Source organism: Mercurialis annua, linkage group LG3, assembly GCF_937616625.2.
Source record: "Mercurialis annua linkage group LG3, ddMerAnnu1.2, whole genome shotgun sequence".
In the NCBI taxonomy this organism is placed as follows: domain Eukaryota; kingdom Viridiplantae; phylum Streptophyta; class Magnoliopsida; order Malpighiales; family Euphorbiaceae; genus Mercurialis; species Mercurialis annua.
The window spans coordinates 35,344,977-35,359,718 of record NC_065572.1 but is presented as its reverse complement, the minus strand read 5'-3'; the positions used below and the strand labels follow the sequence as shown (position 1 = coordinate 35,359,718).

Here is a 14,742-nt window from a genome sequence, read left to right as displayed (position 1 = left end):
ACATATGTTGTGAGTTAGTTTTTCACGAAAATCAAAACTTAAATGTATTAACTTTAATTTAATTACTTGGAACTCCTGGAAATAGAAATCCCTCTGATACGCAGTCAGAAAGCACCATGCATAGCCAGTCTCAAACCAGCACTTCCTAAAAATGTCTCTGATGGCACGAGAAACCGGCCTTGAGTCCAGCAACAAAGTCCTGTGATTAGATAAGCATAAATTAGTTTAAATAAAAATTAATTACAAATTAATTACATATTACGATATCATTAAAAACTAAATAGTAATCAAACTTTCTAGGGTCCGGGTGAACCCTCGCCCTGCCCTGGTCGTCCATAATAGCTGGGGGCTCGCTAGGCTCACGCTGCTGCCGAGGCTGAACATCCTCCGGCCTCCAGCTGTTGCTGCTCCTCAGCAACGTCAGGTATCGCCAACAACAGGGTCGTCTCCCCGTCCGCGTTCTTGGCCTGTGCCACGGCCTGAGCCAGTGCCTCGACCTCGACCCCTCATACGTGTACATACGTCAATTTTACATATTCCACAACCAACCAACACATTATATAAATTAAGAAATGTTTCGTGAAACATAAAACTAATAAATATTAATTCAAATTCAACGAGTATACACTTAAATAAAATTAAGAAACATAATTTCAGCCTTATATCGTCTTCTAAAATTGATTATAGTTTGAAAAAATCTAATACAAAAAAATTACTAAACTACTAAAGCTCTTCGCTTTCATCTTCGTCTGATGAGGATGCGATGAACTCATCTTCTGTTTCTTGTTCAGGAGGCATAAACAACGCATCTTCTTATGCTTCTCCATTTTGATCAGCGAAATATGTTGGATTGCCGTCTGTTGCAACAATGAGAGGATTTTCTTCTGTCTCGTCTTGAAAGGCCGGGATAATCCCCTCGGGCATGTCAAATTCTGATCGTGCCTTTATTCTGCAAACTGCCCACCAATTTAATTTATCCCTTCTTTTACTCGGATATGGTAGGCAATGAACTTGATCGGCCTGTTCGGCTAAGATGAAAGGTTCATACTTATTATATCTCTTTCTGTTATTAATATCCACCATGTTGTATTTTTTGTTACTAATTGTGCCAGAATTGTGCGCTGGGTCGAACCACTCGCATTTAAATAAGACAGTCGTCTTCATTGGAAGCGCCGGATACTCCAACTCAATTATGTCTTTCAGAACTCCATAAAAGTCAATTTTTAAAATACTTACATATTGTTGAAACCAGTAGGCAAAGTCACTCTGAAACTTTGCTTCAATTTGCGAGGTGCTGATATCGGGGTTTCCTCTCCGCAACTCGCCTTCGAAAATACTTAAGTTAATAATCAATAATTAGACTCTGAATCGTTATTATTAATTACATTGACAGCTGTATTAAACCTTACTCTCTGTAATTTTCAATTTCTGAACAATTCAACAGAACATATGTCCGAGCAGCAACAATCTCAGCATCTTCGAGATATCTCTTTCGGCAAGCACCCACTGATTGCCCGTGAGGCTTGAAAATAGATAGTCTGTCAACATCGTCGTCGATTTTAATGTCACAAACTTCATTTCTTTGCAGCCGCTCAGGTATCATTGGGTCACCTTCTGAAAAGTAATAAGCTGCAAATTTTGCTGTTTCTTCATTCAAGTATCCGCTGCTGATGCTTCCTTCTACCCTCCCTTTATTGGAGACTCTTTTTTTCAGTTTTCTTAAATATCTGATTCCACATGCCACAGTTAGTAAACATTACATGTTAATACACAGTATTGAGAAAATTCAGTAACATTACGTTTCAAATGGGTACATCCAGCGATACTGAACCGGCCCTGCCATCATAGCTTCGATCGGTAGATGTACGGGTAGATGTTCCATGGAGTCAAAAAAGCTTGGCGGAAAAATACGTTCTAGCTTGCACAGTATCTTTGGGATTTCCAGCCTCATACGTTCTATATCTTTCTCTGTTAGAGACGTGGAGGTTAACGCACGGAAAAAGATACTCAGCTCTATTAAAGGCTCCCACACTTCCTTCGGTAATAGCTCACGGAGAGCGATTGGCGAAATTCTTTGCATAAAAATGTGGCAGTCATGACTTTTCATTCCATGCATTTTCAGACTGATTGTATCGACACATCTGGAAAAGTTAGACGCATAACCATCTGGAAACTTTATTAACTTAATCCACTCGAGTAAAGCCTTTTTTCCGTCCCTGTCCAAAGCATACATCGCCTTAGGAAATCTCCCAGTAACCGGATCTTTTGCTAACTCAGGCTGATCACATATGTCATTCAACTCATCTCTAGATTTTGCATGGTCTTTCGTTTTCCCGGGAACATTTAGTACCGTATTGAAAATGTTGTCGAATACGTTTTTCTCAATGTGCATGACATCGAGATTGTGACGAATGAGATTCGTTTTCCAATACGGAAAATCCCAAAAAATGCTTTTTTTATTCCAACCATAATCTGTCGACTTTGCATCATTATTTTTCTCAGCCCCAATTTCATATGCCTTCATAAAACCCAGATTGTCCACCTCTGCCAGCAATTCTTCTCCGGTTTTCGGCTGTCCGAATTCTTGATTTACGGTTTTCCCTTTACGGAAATGAGTTGTGTTATGACGGTACGGGTGACCACGAGGCAAGAACCTTTTGTGGCAATCAAACCACGACTGTTTTCTACTCCCTTTAAGCGTGAAAGCATCCTTATTTTCCATGCAGTGTGGGCAAGCCAGTCTCCCAGATGTGCTCCATCCAGACAACATGGAATAAGCGGGAAAATCATTAATTGCCCACATCAGTGCCGCTTTCATTTGAAAATTCTGTCGCCTATGAACGTCGAATGTCTGGACTCCAAATTCCCACAGTTGGTTCAGATCAGCTATTAATGGCTGCAGGAATATATCCATTTGGTGTTTAGGATTTCGAGGCCCAGGGACAATAACAATTAAAAACATGAACTCATCTTTCATACACATCCCTGGGGGGAGATTGTAGGGTGTCAAAATTACTGGCCATGATGAATAATTCTGGCCGAAGGCCCTAAATGGTTGAAACCCATCAGTACACAGGCCTAGTCTGACGTTTCGAATTTCTCCCGCAAACTCTGTATGCAATTCACTGAAATGTTTCCACGCCGGAGAGTCTTACGGGTGACAAATCTTTCCATCAACCATATCGTGTTCTGCGTGCCACGTCATATGCTTGGCGGTGGCTATAGAAGCGTACAACCTCTGCAGTCTCAGAGTTATAGGAAAATAAAACATTTTCCTATAAGGGACGTTAACTCGTCTTTTCACAGAAATTCCTTTAGGGGGCGGTTTCCACCGTTCGTGATCGCAAATTTTGCATCGTGTTAACTCCGCGTCTGACCCCCAGTAAATCTTGCAGTTGCGGAAACAGCAATCGATAACTTCAACCGGCAACCCAAGACCTCTAATTATCTTCTTTATTTCAGCAAAGTTCTTTGGCATCTTGTTGTCCTCTGGGAGAAGCTCTTGTATAAATTCGGTCAGATCATCTACTAAAGCTACTGACCCACTATGTCGACATTTGATGTCTAACATTTTAGCAGCTGCAGACAAGGGAGAGTGTTTGCTATTACCGGGGCATACAGGTTCTTTGGCCGCACGCATCATATCCTAAAAGTGTTTAGCTTCATTATTCAGTTCCTCCTCCGTGAACACTACTTCTGGACCGGCAACATCGATAACCATTCTCTGGACGGAGCTGAACTCGTCACCCCCCTCATATTCCATGTCAACGTCATACTCCGGTAGCTGTGCAACGGGACGGGGATTTAAAACATTTCACTCACCATGAAAAACCCAGACTTGATAATCTTTGACAAACCCTTTCTGCAAAATGAGAAGCTTGACTGTTTCGACATCCCGATAACTCGTATTTTTACATCCTGTCCTAGGAAAAGACATTTAATCTCAGCCCCACTTATACACGCAGGATGACGTAAGGCGAAATTCACAAACTGTTGTACGCGCTCGTCAAAACCTGGGTACAACAACCCGCCATGGAGCCGCGTATACATCCAACTTCGGTCTGATTCCATTTTTGTAGCACGGATAATTAGGAGGGGTTTTTGCTCGAAAATAGCAAAGTCAATGTAATTGACTGCTTTAAAGGTATGGACCTATCCCATTCGCAAAACTGGCGCCCCTTAACTCGGACACGATATATGCCTAGCAACGGAGAAAACTATTCGGCAGCCTTCCGGCGTCGTTCTCCTTAGGTGCGATATTTAGTATATGCGTTGTAACGCTAATTATATATTCCGCGACGAAAAAGCGCTACAAAACATATACTATACATCCACCCGGAGAACAAACGCTGGAAAACAACCAAATATTTTTCTACCGCTACTAGACATATATGGTTTTCGTAATCGAGTTACGGGAGAACCAATTTTGCGAACTGTACAAACTATACAATCCCGTGTCGTTCAATCTCTTGAACACACGGGACGGGAAATCTATGGTAGGTTTACAATTTTATTCGGTGGGAATAAAATCGAGTTCAATTTAGGTTGAAACAGCTTCTAAATTAACTAATTAATTATAAATGAAAATAAAAATAAAAATAATAATGGTACTTACTTGTTGTAGAGCAAAACTGCAAAAGATATAAAAGAACAATAAGGAATGTCGAGCCGCTGCAACAAACTAACGGATATCACACCTATCACGCAATAAATATATTAAATTTCTAGAAAAAATTGGGCAGCACTTCCCCTAAAAATGAGCATCACCCATTTTTCAGGGAAGTCCTGCAAGGAAATTACAATCCACAAACCACAATCTACATTAGACAACTAATTTTTCTAAATAACAATTAATTCAATTACCGAAAATTAAAGATAATGATGTGACCTAATTAAACAATTATTTAACCTAATTAAATAAAAAAATCAAATTAAACATTTGAATAACAAGTTAATCTAAAACAATATAAAAAAGCTTAATTAATTAAATATTATTATTAACTAGAACAATTATATTTAAACTAAAATACATTAAATTAATTACAATAATTAATTCCCCTAAATTACATTTACAAAGTTATGGGTTTAATTAATTAACCAAAATTATCAAATTAACCTATTTAAATTAATTAATCAATAATCAAACAAATTATTAACAAGCTAATTTATTCAACTAAGTAAACAATTAAACAACTAATTACCAAAAATAATTAACAATTTTAATCTAATTTAACCTAACAAATTATAAACTCCTATCTAACCTAACAAATAACCTATAACTAATATAACATAATTAATAATTACATTTAATTACATAACTAATTAATAAAAAAAAACTTAAACTTACAATATAAGACAGCGGTAGCGTGGCAACAGCGGCAGCAGCGGAGGCAGCGGAGTAAGCAGCGGCAGCGGCGGCAGCGGGAAGACTGTTTTTTTATTATTTTAATTAAAACCAAATAAAAAAGAACAAATAATAAAAAACAACTTACATGAGGCGGTGGCGGCAGCGCGGTGGTGCAGGGAACGGCGGTGGTTGACAACAAAGGAGAGGCGGTGGTTGACAACAAAGGAGAGGCGGTGGTTGACAGCAAAGGAGAAAGCAGAGGCGGTGGCTGGCGGGAGGAGAAATGGAAGGAGAGACGGTGGTTGGCGAGACGAACGGCGGGGGAGTAACGGCAGTGGTTGGCGAGACGAAAGCAACGGCAGGCGGGGGAGTGGCGGGAGAAGAAAAGAGAAATGGGTATGCAGAAATGGGGAAGAAGAAAGGAGAAAACTATTTTAATTAGGTCTAAGATTAGCGACGGACAATATCCGTCGCTAATCTTTGCCCCAATTAAAACGGTCCGTTTCAATTAGAGATTGAGCGACAGATATGTATATCCATCGCTACAATATAGAGACGGATATGTATATCCGTCGCTAGACCTCCAATTGAAACGGAACATTTTAATTAGGGGCAAAATTGGCGACGGATATTTAAATCCGTCGCCAATTTTGCCTTTAATATATGCGCCAAAGGTTCCCGCCATGCTCCCGCCACTTTAGCGACGAGTTAGCGACGGAAACGTCCGTCGCTAATGTGGCGGTAGCATTCCCGCCAATCTTTTTGCCATATTGGTGACGGATTCTGCGTCTGTCGCTGAATCTGTCGCCAATACTCCTAATTAGCGACGGAAATAACATAATTATCGATATTTAATACGCTGATGTTTTAATTAAATTGATTCGGTGTGATGCGGCAACTGGTGGTAAGTTTAGAAGAAATGCATGTGATTTTTTTTCTTAATTAAGTTTCAGTTTATTTGGAGTTTTATTGGAAATTACTTTATACTTATGAATTTTAGTGGAGATATCGTTTTGATTTTTTTTTGTGGTATCGTATGATTTGATAGATTGTAAGTATGGAATTGAAGGAATATCTTAAGGTTGTATGCGGGAATTTAGTTGTGCTAAGTGAGTTATATAGTTATATGTAGATTAGAAAACTTTCGTGGAAAATTTACGATTTTGATTAGAGGATTGTTAGATTAAGGGATTTGGTTATATGCTCCATTTATGTCACTGGAATTTAAAAAGTAACTTGTTTATTCAAATGTTTCGGTATTGATATAAAGGTGTTTTCATAAACAGAGAGATATGCATTACTAAATTTTAAGTCGGGCGGAAAGAAAACAATTTTTTCAAATTTGATTCAAAAGGAATAATTAATTTTTCGGTTGAACGATTCTTCAAATCGTGTTTTGTTTGAGAGTAAGACTTAAGAGCGACTTAAATTTTGGATATTTTGAAACTTCAATGTGTATTTTGATTACAGAGGATTTTTCCACTATTTGATTATTTACGAGAAAAGGATAAATTATTTAGTAAGTTTGATTTACAGATCACATAAGTTTTACCATTTGAACAGTTTCACAAATTGCAAACTTATTTAAAAGTAAGGGGAATCTGCAAATTTAAAAATGCAAATATTTTGACAATTTTCACGGGTTTACAAACTGATGGTTTTCCAATGGCAAAGGTGCTTCGATTTTGATATATAAAAAGAAGGTGTAAAATGTTAAGTCTTTTAAAATAAAGGTGGAAAATTTTAAATATAAAATCTTCTGCGTATTTAAAAATTTTATACTTCCATAGGTTGGTTTTGAGCATAATTAACAATCCGGTCGGGTAAATTGGTCGTAGTGATTTCTTGTTGTATACGAGCTTATAGTCAATCGATGGAATAATTTTGAGAATTTAGATTTGATTTGGGTACATGAACTAGTTGATTTGGAAAAAATCTGATGATTGTGTTTGGTGAGTTTCGACAACAAAGTTGGCTGGTCGACACTGTAGATTAAGGGTTTAATTGTAATGAGTTTTAATATCATTTTATTCGAATATTAAAATCTTTTTGTACGGAATAAAGTTAAGCCAGTGAGACATAGTTAGGATGTAAGTTGATGATTAGATACTTAGAGTATTACGACCTATTTTATTTTTGAATGATTGGAGGAATAATTAGGATTGAGATTTTGTTGCTAATTTGGAAATTTTGTTATCTTGAGTTAAGTTTACGTATTCTTTTGAATGACGGTAAGAGTTTTGTGTTTTTGATTCATGAAGTTAATGGTATTATCGAAATTGGTGTAAATTGTTGGACCAAAAGATTCAAATAGTGGTTGTTTTTTGCCAAAATACTATTTAGTTGTTGTGGAGTATTGTTATCGATTGGTTTGGATGTCGAGCTCGTTATAAGTGGATAAGTGAATAGGTGTTGTAGAACGCAAGATTTTATCAACTTGTGTTTTCAATACCTTGTATGAAACGATAGAGTTCGGAATTGTAAGAACTATTGTTGAGCTTAGGGCTTGTTCTTGCACTTTGATAATGTGGAGTTAGAAATCATATAGATTTATTAAGTTATTGAAGCCAACTTGTTAAAGAGTATTTGTGGCTCTCAATTGGATAATGGTTGATTATTTACATTATGTTGATCGAGTGATTAGGGCACTAAGTTGTTAGAATCATAATTTTGCGCATAAGTGTGTTGTGACCGTTTAAACTGCAAGACAGTTTCATATTTAAAATTCGAGGTCGAGTTTTTCATAGGTTGGGGAGAATGTAATACCCCATATGTTTTCGACATGTTTTGTCTTGTGTTGACCTTCCTGAGTGGAAATTTTGTTTGGAGTTATCATTGCGAGAGATTCGAGGTTTCGTTCTAGATTATTTTAAGTTTTTCAGTTAAAACTTTAGTGGGAGAGTTTGTTTTCCCTCGTGGATGTCACTTAGATAAGGTGTTATCAGTTATGTCAAGTGAAAGTTAGTGAATTACTTTTTGTGACCATTTGAGATTGTTTAGTGTATGGGTTGTAATATTTAGTTATTCTTCGAGGAACAACCTGTTGAGTTTTGCTTACGCAAGCGTTTAAGTCGTTAAGCACGGAATTACTATGTTCTCGCTTGTGGTGCCATTTTTAGCATGTTTGTTATTCTGGATTTTATCAAACACTCTGGGTGCGTGTTGTTAATTTCTGACTAGTTAAGTAATGTTGAGTTCTGTTGCTTTTCAAACTTCATGTTATTTTATCAAATGAATTTTCAGATTTTAAACATTGGTACATATTGGGGTTTCTTTGGTTCGGGTTTGACTTGGGTCGCCTGACACGTTATTAAGATTGGAATTCTTGGTTGACTCGGCTTTGTACCATTTGTTCTTTTAAGTTGTTTTACCAAATGGTTTGAAAATGTTTTCGGATTATGTTTTCAAATGGAGCTCGATATGGCTTAACTGCTGTATGGTTTTGGTTTTATTGATTACTTGGTTGAGTAATGTTCTTAAGAGACGGAGTTCGTTACGCATAATTATTATTATTGTTGTCCTTGTTTACCTTCGGTATCTGGTTTGTGAGTTTTACGTTGGTTATGTGTGTTCTGTATGTAATTTATGTTGTGTATTACGTCAGTCGTTTTCGTTTTAAATTCGAGGACGAATTTTCAATAAGTTGGGGAGAATGTAATATCTCGTATTTTTAAATTATTATTTTTAAATTTCTAATTATAATTTTGCATTCCGTCAAGTTTTAGGTAATTTATTATTATTTTTATTAAATATTTTTATTTAATATTATTGGAATCGCTCGTTGATTCGGTCGTGGTCCGATTCATATTTGGTAGGTATTATTAAATTTTAAAAGGAAAAAAAACAAAAGAAAAAAAGAATTTAAATGTTGGCCATTCTTTCTTTTTAAGCATGATTAAGCCCATTCCTTTACAACATATAAAGCACATCACCTGTGTAAAATGAATTATTCATGATTTATGTAGCAAACCATCAAATATATATACGTTTCTTTTTTATTTCTTTCATTCATTATTTCAAAATCCTATTCTTTTCATTTTTCTATTCTGAAACCCTAGCCGTCAAACGCTTCAAACCATTCTGAGATATCACATTCATCGTTCCTTCACTCGCCTCGGATTCGGTAAGAATATCGCTTTCGTCTCATCCGTTTATTCTATTCGATATCGTACTTTCGTTTATAATTCTATTCATTATTGTTGTAGTATCATTTCGAAATTCTTTCTTCGTCATATTGTTCGACTTCATTCACAACGATAGTAATTTTCAATACGGTACGTTCAATTCCTACGAAAACTTTGTTAGATTTCTTGTTGTTCATGCGATGACCGCCGATCTTCCATGATTCATGTTCTGTCGTCCCTTTTGTTCCTGATGCTGCTGTTTTAGGATAATCTTTTTGATATTATAGTTTGCGTTATTGATTCAAAATCTGAATAGATAGTGTTCGAGATTGAATTCCGTTCATTCTCCTTTGTCTTTGACAGTGTGAGTTCCGCCGTCACCTAGTTGATTTGCGTGGACTGTAAATCATAAGTCTTTTGAAATGTTCTCTTAAATTGGTTATAGTCTTCCTGCAATATTGATGTAGCCACTATGTTATATTTTCCCAACTTGTTTAAATGTTGGCTTTTGATATTAGATTCATGGTTTTGTTACAGTGACTTGGAAATTCATAATTGATGATAATGATGATGGTCTTGGCGGGAAGTCTATTTTGGGCTTGTTGTTTTGATAGAAAGTGGTGGCTAAATGGTCATATAAGTTACTCATTATTTTGTTTCTAATCAATTGATTCTTTAAGTTAATTATTAACTATTTCACATTTTAACTATTATTATTTGAATTGGATTTTAACTTTCGGATTTCGTTTCGATTTATAAATTGTCAATATTATTTTAAATCTAAAATAATGATAGTCCATTTATAATTTAAATTATTATTTTGATTATTATAAATGGAAAGTGATAATTATATTTTTAATCAATAATTTATAATTACTCGGGTAATTATTATATTTTGAAATTATTGACTAGGCGTGTCAATTTGACATTTTAGATTTTTAACGTTTTATTTATTTATTAAATAAATTATTAGTAATTATTGGTTACTTGGATCTTAAGATATTGAGTTACGTTTTAAATACTGATTTATTATTTTATCAAATTGTTATTTTAGAAATTATAAACTAAGGTTTATATTTTTGATAAAATATTTTGGGCCGGGTTAGACTTGGGTCACCCGACATGTGAGGTAGCTTGGTAGTTATCGGTAACTCGGCTAACCCACTATTTGGAAATTAAATTAATTTATTATTTAAATATTATTTAAATAATATTGTTCTATGTGGACTTTAAGGCGGGAACTCAATAGACGTGATTTGTTTATGGCTTATTTATTATTCGAATATTATGATTACTCTGATTTGGATTTACCTGGACTTGTCATTGTGCTATTCCTATGTGGTGTCTAGTACTCTCTAGAGTTAGGGTCTGTTTTTAATACTGATTTTATACTATGTCTAGACCCGTCGACTGTTCGTACTTCAGAGGCGAACCAGAGTTAGGTTGCTTGCCAGGTTCACGTGGAATAGTAAGCAGTGAGTTTATATCTCTATTTACCTCTTTATTAAGCAAATATTATATTTTGTATATGTATATGTATAAACAGCTTTTGAACTGTTTTTCGGCATTCTGTATTTGATTTGGAATGTGCTACTCGATGGGCATCATCGTGACTGCGTGCGCACCGGTAATGATTATGGTATTGAGGTAGGTTTCAGATACGTCTCACCTTAGGGAGGGCACCGGTGGAAGATACGTCTCCTGGGCTCACAATTTATTTAAGTGATAGTCGGGGATCGGTTATTGAGATACGTCTCACCAACACGACAATGGATTTAGAATTGTGGTTTAGGGTTTCATTGATAATCCATAATGAAAATGTTTTATTAAACGTTTTTAAAGGTTTTCAACTTAATAAATGTAAATGGTTATACTGACCCCGTTGTTTTTACCAAATTTTCCAGGTTTATGATTTGAGCATTGGTCGATCTCCGTTTCTTCATTCTCGGAGGTTCTTTATTTTATTTTCAGAATAAAAGAGTCGAACTATTTTAAACTCTTAGACCGCAGTAGTAGTATCAGATTATTCATGTCTTAGTTTTACGTTTATATTTTTGACTATTGTTTGTTGGCATGGTCCAACTATTATTTTATTAGCTTTGGCATGATTACAGTGATTTTGATATTATATATTATTTGCCATGCTGTTGGAATTTAATTTGAGATTAAGTATACTTTGAATATATGTTGCTTAAAATGTACTGCTAGACTAGGTTGGAGTCTCGGTTGCCCACGAGCATGTGGTTTTATGCAGGTACATTGTTTTAAACGTTATAAGTTGGTTATCCGCAAGGCTAGCTACGGATTTCGGTACAACCATACCCATACCCTAGCGTCGGTCACGATTCATGAAAATGGGTCGTGACACAGACTATGCTGAGTGAGTTTGCAATTTACTAACCGTATTATAAAATAACATCGCATTTCAAAAAAAAGCAATAATATGAAAATACATATAAGCAAGTAATTGATCCGTTCGAAACTAAAATCCTGAAACTTAACACGAATTACGAATATTCAAATCAAACTGATCCAAATGGTCCGGCCCCGGGATAACTCAACCGCGTCAGCCGCGACCAACATCTTAATCCCAAGTTGTAGGCCCCGGGATAACTCAACCAAGTTCAACCCACTAGATATGGGGCTCAGGTTACTCTAACTGAGTTCACTCTCGTATCCACATTCGTATTCCAACTTTCCTAATCGTATCATGCATTTATATCAAATCAGTTCACATAGTCTAAACACACTAGATTGACACAAAAACAAAGCTTAGGATTGAATTAAATCGCTAAAATGGGGAAACGTTTGGTTTTGTTTCATAACCTTTGTAAACATTTGGCTTAAATTGCTAAAAAGGTGAAACATTTGGATTTGTTTCGTAATATTTGTAAATGTTTGGCTTAAATCGCTAAAAAGGTGAAACGTTTGGTTTTGAAAGGTTATGAAGCAAAACCAAACGTTTAAAATGTTACAAATCAAATCCAAACGTTTCACCTTTTTAGCGATTTAAGCCGTAGCGTTTATAAACGTTTGGCTTAAATCGCTGAAAAGGTGAAACATTTGGATTTGTTCCATAACGTTTAGATTTCTTTCATAACGTTCCCAAACGTTTGGCTTAAATTGCTAAAAAAGGTGAAACATTTGGATTTTTTTCAGGAACCTTTGTAAATGTTTGGCTTAAATCGCTAAAAAGGGTAACCGTTTAAAATTTCGTAACGTTTGTAAAAGTTTGGCTTATATTGCTAAAAAGGTGAAACGCTTTGATTTGTTTCGGAACGTTTGTAAACGTTTGTAAACGTTTGGCTTAAACTGCTAAAAAGGGGAAAAGTTTGGATTTGTTTCGTAACGTTTTAAACGTTTGGTTTTTTTTCGTAACCTTTGTAAACGTTAGGCTTAAATAAGTAAAAATGGGAAAAATTTGTATTTGTTTCGTAATGTTTGTAAACGATTGGCTTCAATTGCTAAAAAGGTGAAATGTTTGGATTTTTTTCGTAACGTTTGTAAACATTTGGCTTAAATCGCTAAAAAGATGAAACCTTTGGATTTGTTTCGTAACATTTTTAAACGTTTGGTTTAAATTACTAAAAAGGTGAAATGTTTGGTTTTGTTTTGTAACGTTTGTAAACTTTCCGCTTAAATCGCTAAAAAGGTGAAACGTTTGGATTTGTTTCGTAACATTTATAAATGTTTGGCTTAAATTGCTATTAACGCGAAACGTTTGGATTTATTTTGTAACATTTGCAAACGTTTGGCCTAAATCGTAAAAGAGGGTAAACTTTTGGATTTGTTTCGTAACGTTTGTAAACGTTTGTCTTAAATCGTGAAAAAGGTGAAACGTTTGAAATTTCGTAACATTTGTAACCTTTTGGCTTAATTTGTTAAAAAGGTGAAACGTTTTGATTTAGTTCGTAACGTTTTAAACGTTTGGTTTTGTTTCGTAACGTTTGTAAACGTTCGGCTTAAACTGCTAAAAATGTAAAACATTTGGATTTGTTTCGTAACATTTTTAAACGTTTGGCTTAAATTACAAAAAAGGTGAAATGTTTAGTTTTATTTTGTAACGTTTGTAAACCTTCCGCTTAAATCGCTAAAAAGGTGAAACGTTTGGATTTGTTTCGTAACGTTTATAAACGTTTGGCTTAAATTGCTAAAAAGGCGACACCTTTGGATTTATTTCGTAACATTTGTAAACGTTTGGCTTAAATCGCTAAAGAGGTGAAACGTTTGGATTTGTTTCGTAACGTTTGTAAACATTTGGCTTAAATCGCTAAAAAGGTGAAACGTTTGAAATTTGTAACGTTTGTAAACGTTTAGCTTAAATTGCTAAAAAGGTAAAAACGTTTTGATTTATTTCGTAACGTTTGTAAACGTTCGGCTTAAGTCGCTAAAAATGTGAAATGTTTGTATTAGTTTCGTAATGTTTGTAAACGATTGACTTAAATCGCTAAAAAGCTGAAACGTTTGGATTTGTTTCGTAACGTTTGTAAACGTTTGGCTTAAATTGCTAAAAAAGGTGACACGTTTTGATTTGTTTTGTAACCTTTGTAAACGTTTGGCTTAAATCGCTAAAAAGGTGAAACGTTTTGTTTTGTTTCATAACCTTTGTAAACGTTTGGCTGAAATCGCAAAAACGGTGAACGTTTGGATTTGTTTCGTTACGTTTGCATAAATTGCTAAAAAGGTGATACGTTTGGATTTGTTTCGTAACCTTTGTAAACGTTTTGCTTAAATCGCTAAAACGGTGAAATGTTTGGAATTATTTCGTAACGTTTGTGAACGTTTGGCTTAAATCACTAAAAAGGTGAAACGTTTGGATTTGTTTCATAACGTTTGTAAACGTTTGGCTTAAATCGCTAAAAGGGTGAAACGTTTGGATTTGTTGCGTAACGTTTATAAACGTTTGGCTTAAATCGCTAAAAAGATGAAACGTTTGCATTTAATTCGTAACGTTTTAAAAGTTTGGCTTAAAACGCTAAAATGGAGAAACGTTTGGATTTGTTTCGTAACGTTTGTAAACGTTTGGCTTAAATCGCTAAAAAGGTGAAACGTTCGGATTCGTTTTGTAATGTTTGTAAACGTTTGGCTTAAATTGCTAATAAGGTGAAACGTTTGGTTTTGAAAGGTTATGAAACAAATCCAAACGTTGCGAAACAAATCCAAACGTTTCACTTTTTTAGGGATTTAAGCCGTAAAGTTTATAAACTTTTGGCATAAATTGCTAAAAAGGTGAAACCTTTAGATTTGTTCCATAACGTTTGTAAACGTTTG

The 14,742-nt window shown here is 35.2% G+C and overlaps 1 protein-coding gene across 1 annotated transcript; it reads right to left on the bottom strand.

Annotated features, from left to right (window-relative positions):
* Positions 1-813: 813 nt before the first annotated feature.
* LOC126672512 (uncharacterized) lies at positions 814-3,640 on the bottom strand. The gene is made up of 5 exons (XM_050366464.1): positions 3,237-3,640; positions 2,351-3,125; positions 1,815-2,236; positions 1,410-1,727; positions 814-1,336 (listed from the first exon to the last, which is right to left on the bottom strand). Exons 1-5 carry the CDS (start codon positions 3,638-3,640, stop codon positions 814-816), a joined length of 2,442 nt encoding a protein of 813 aa, XP_050222421.1.
* Positions 3,641-14,742: the final 11,102 nt, after the last annotated feature.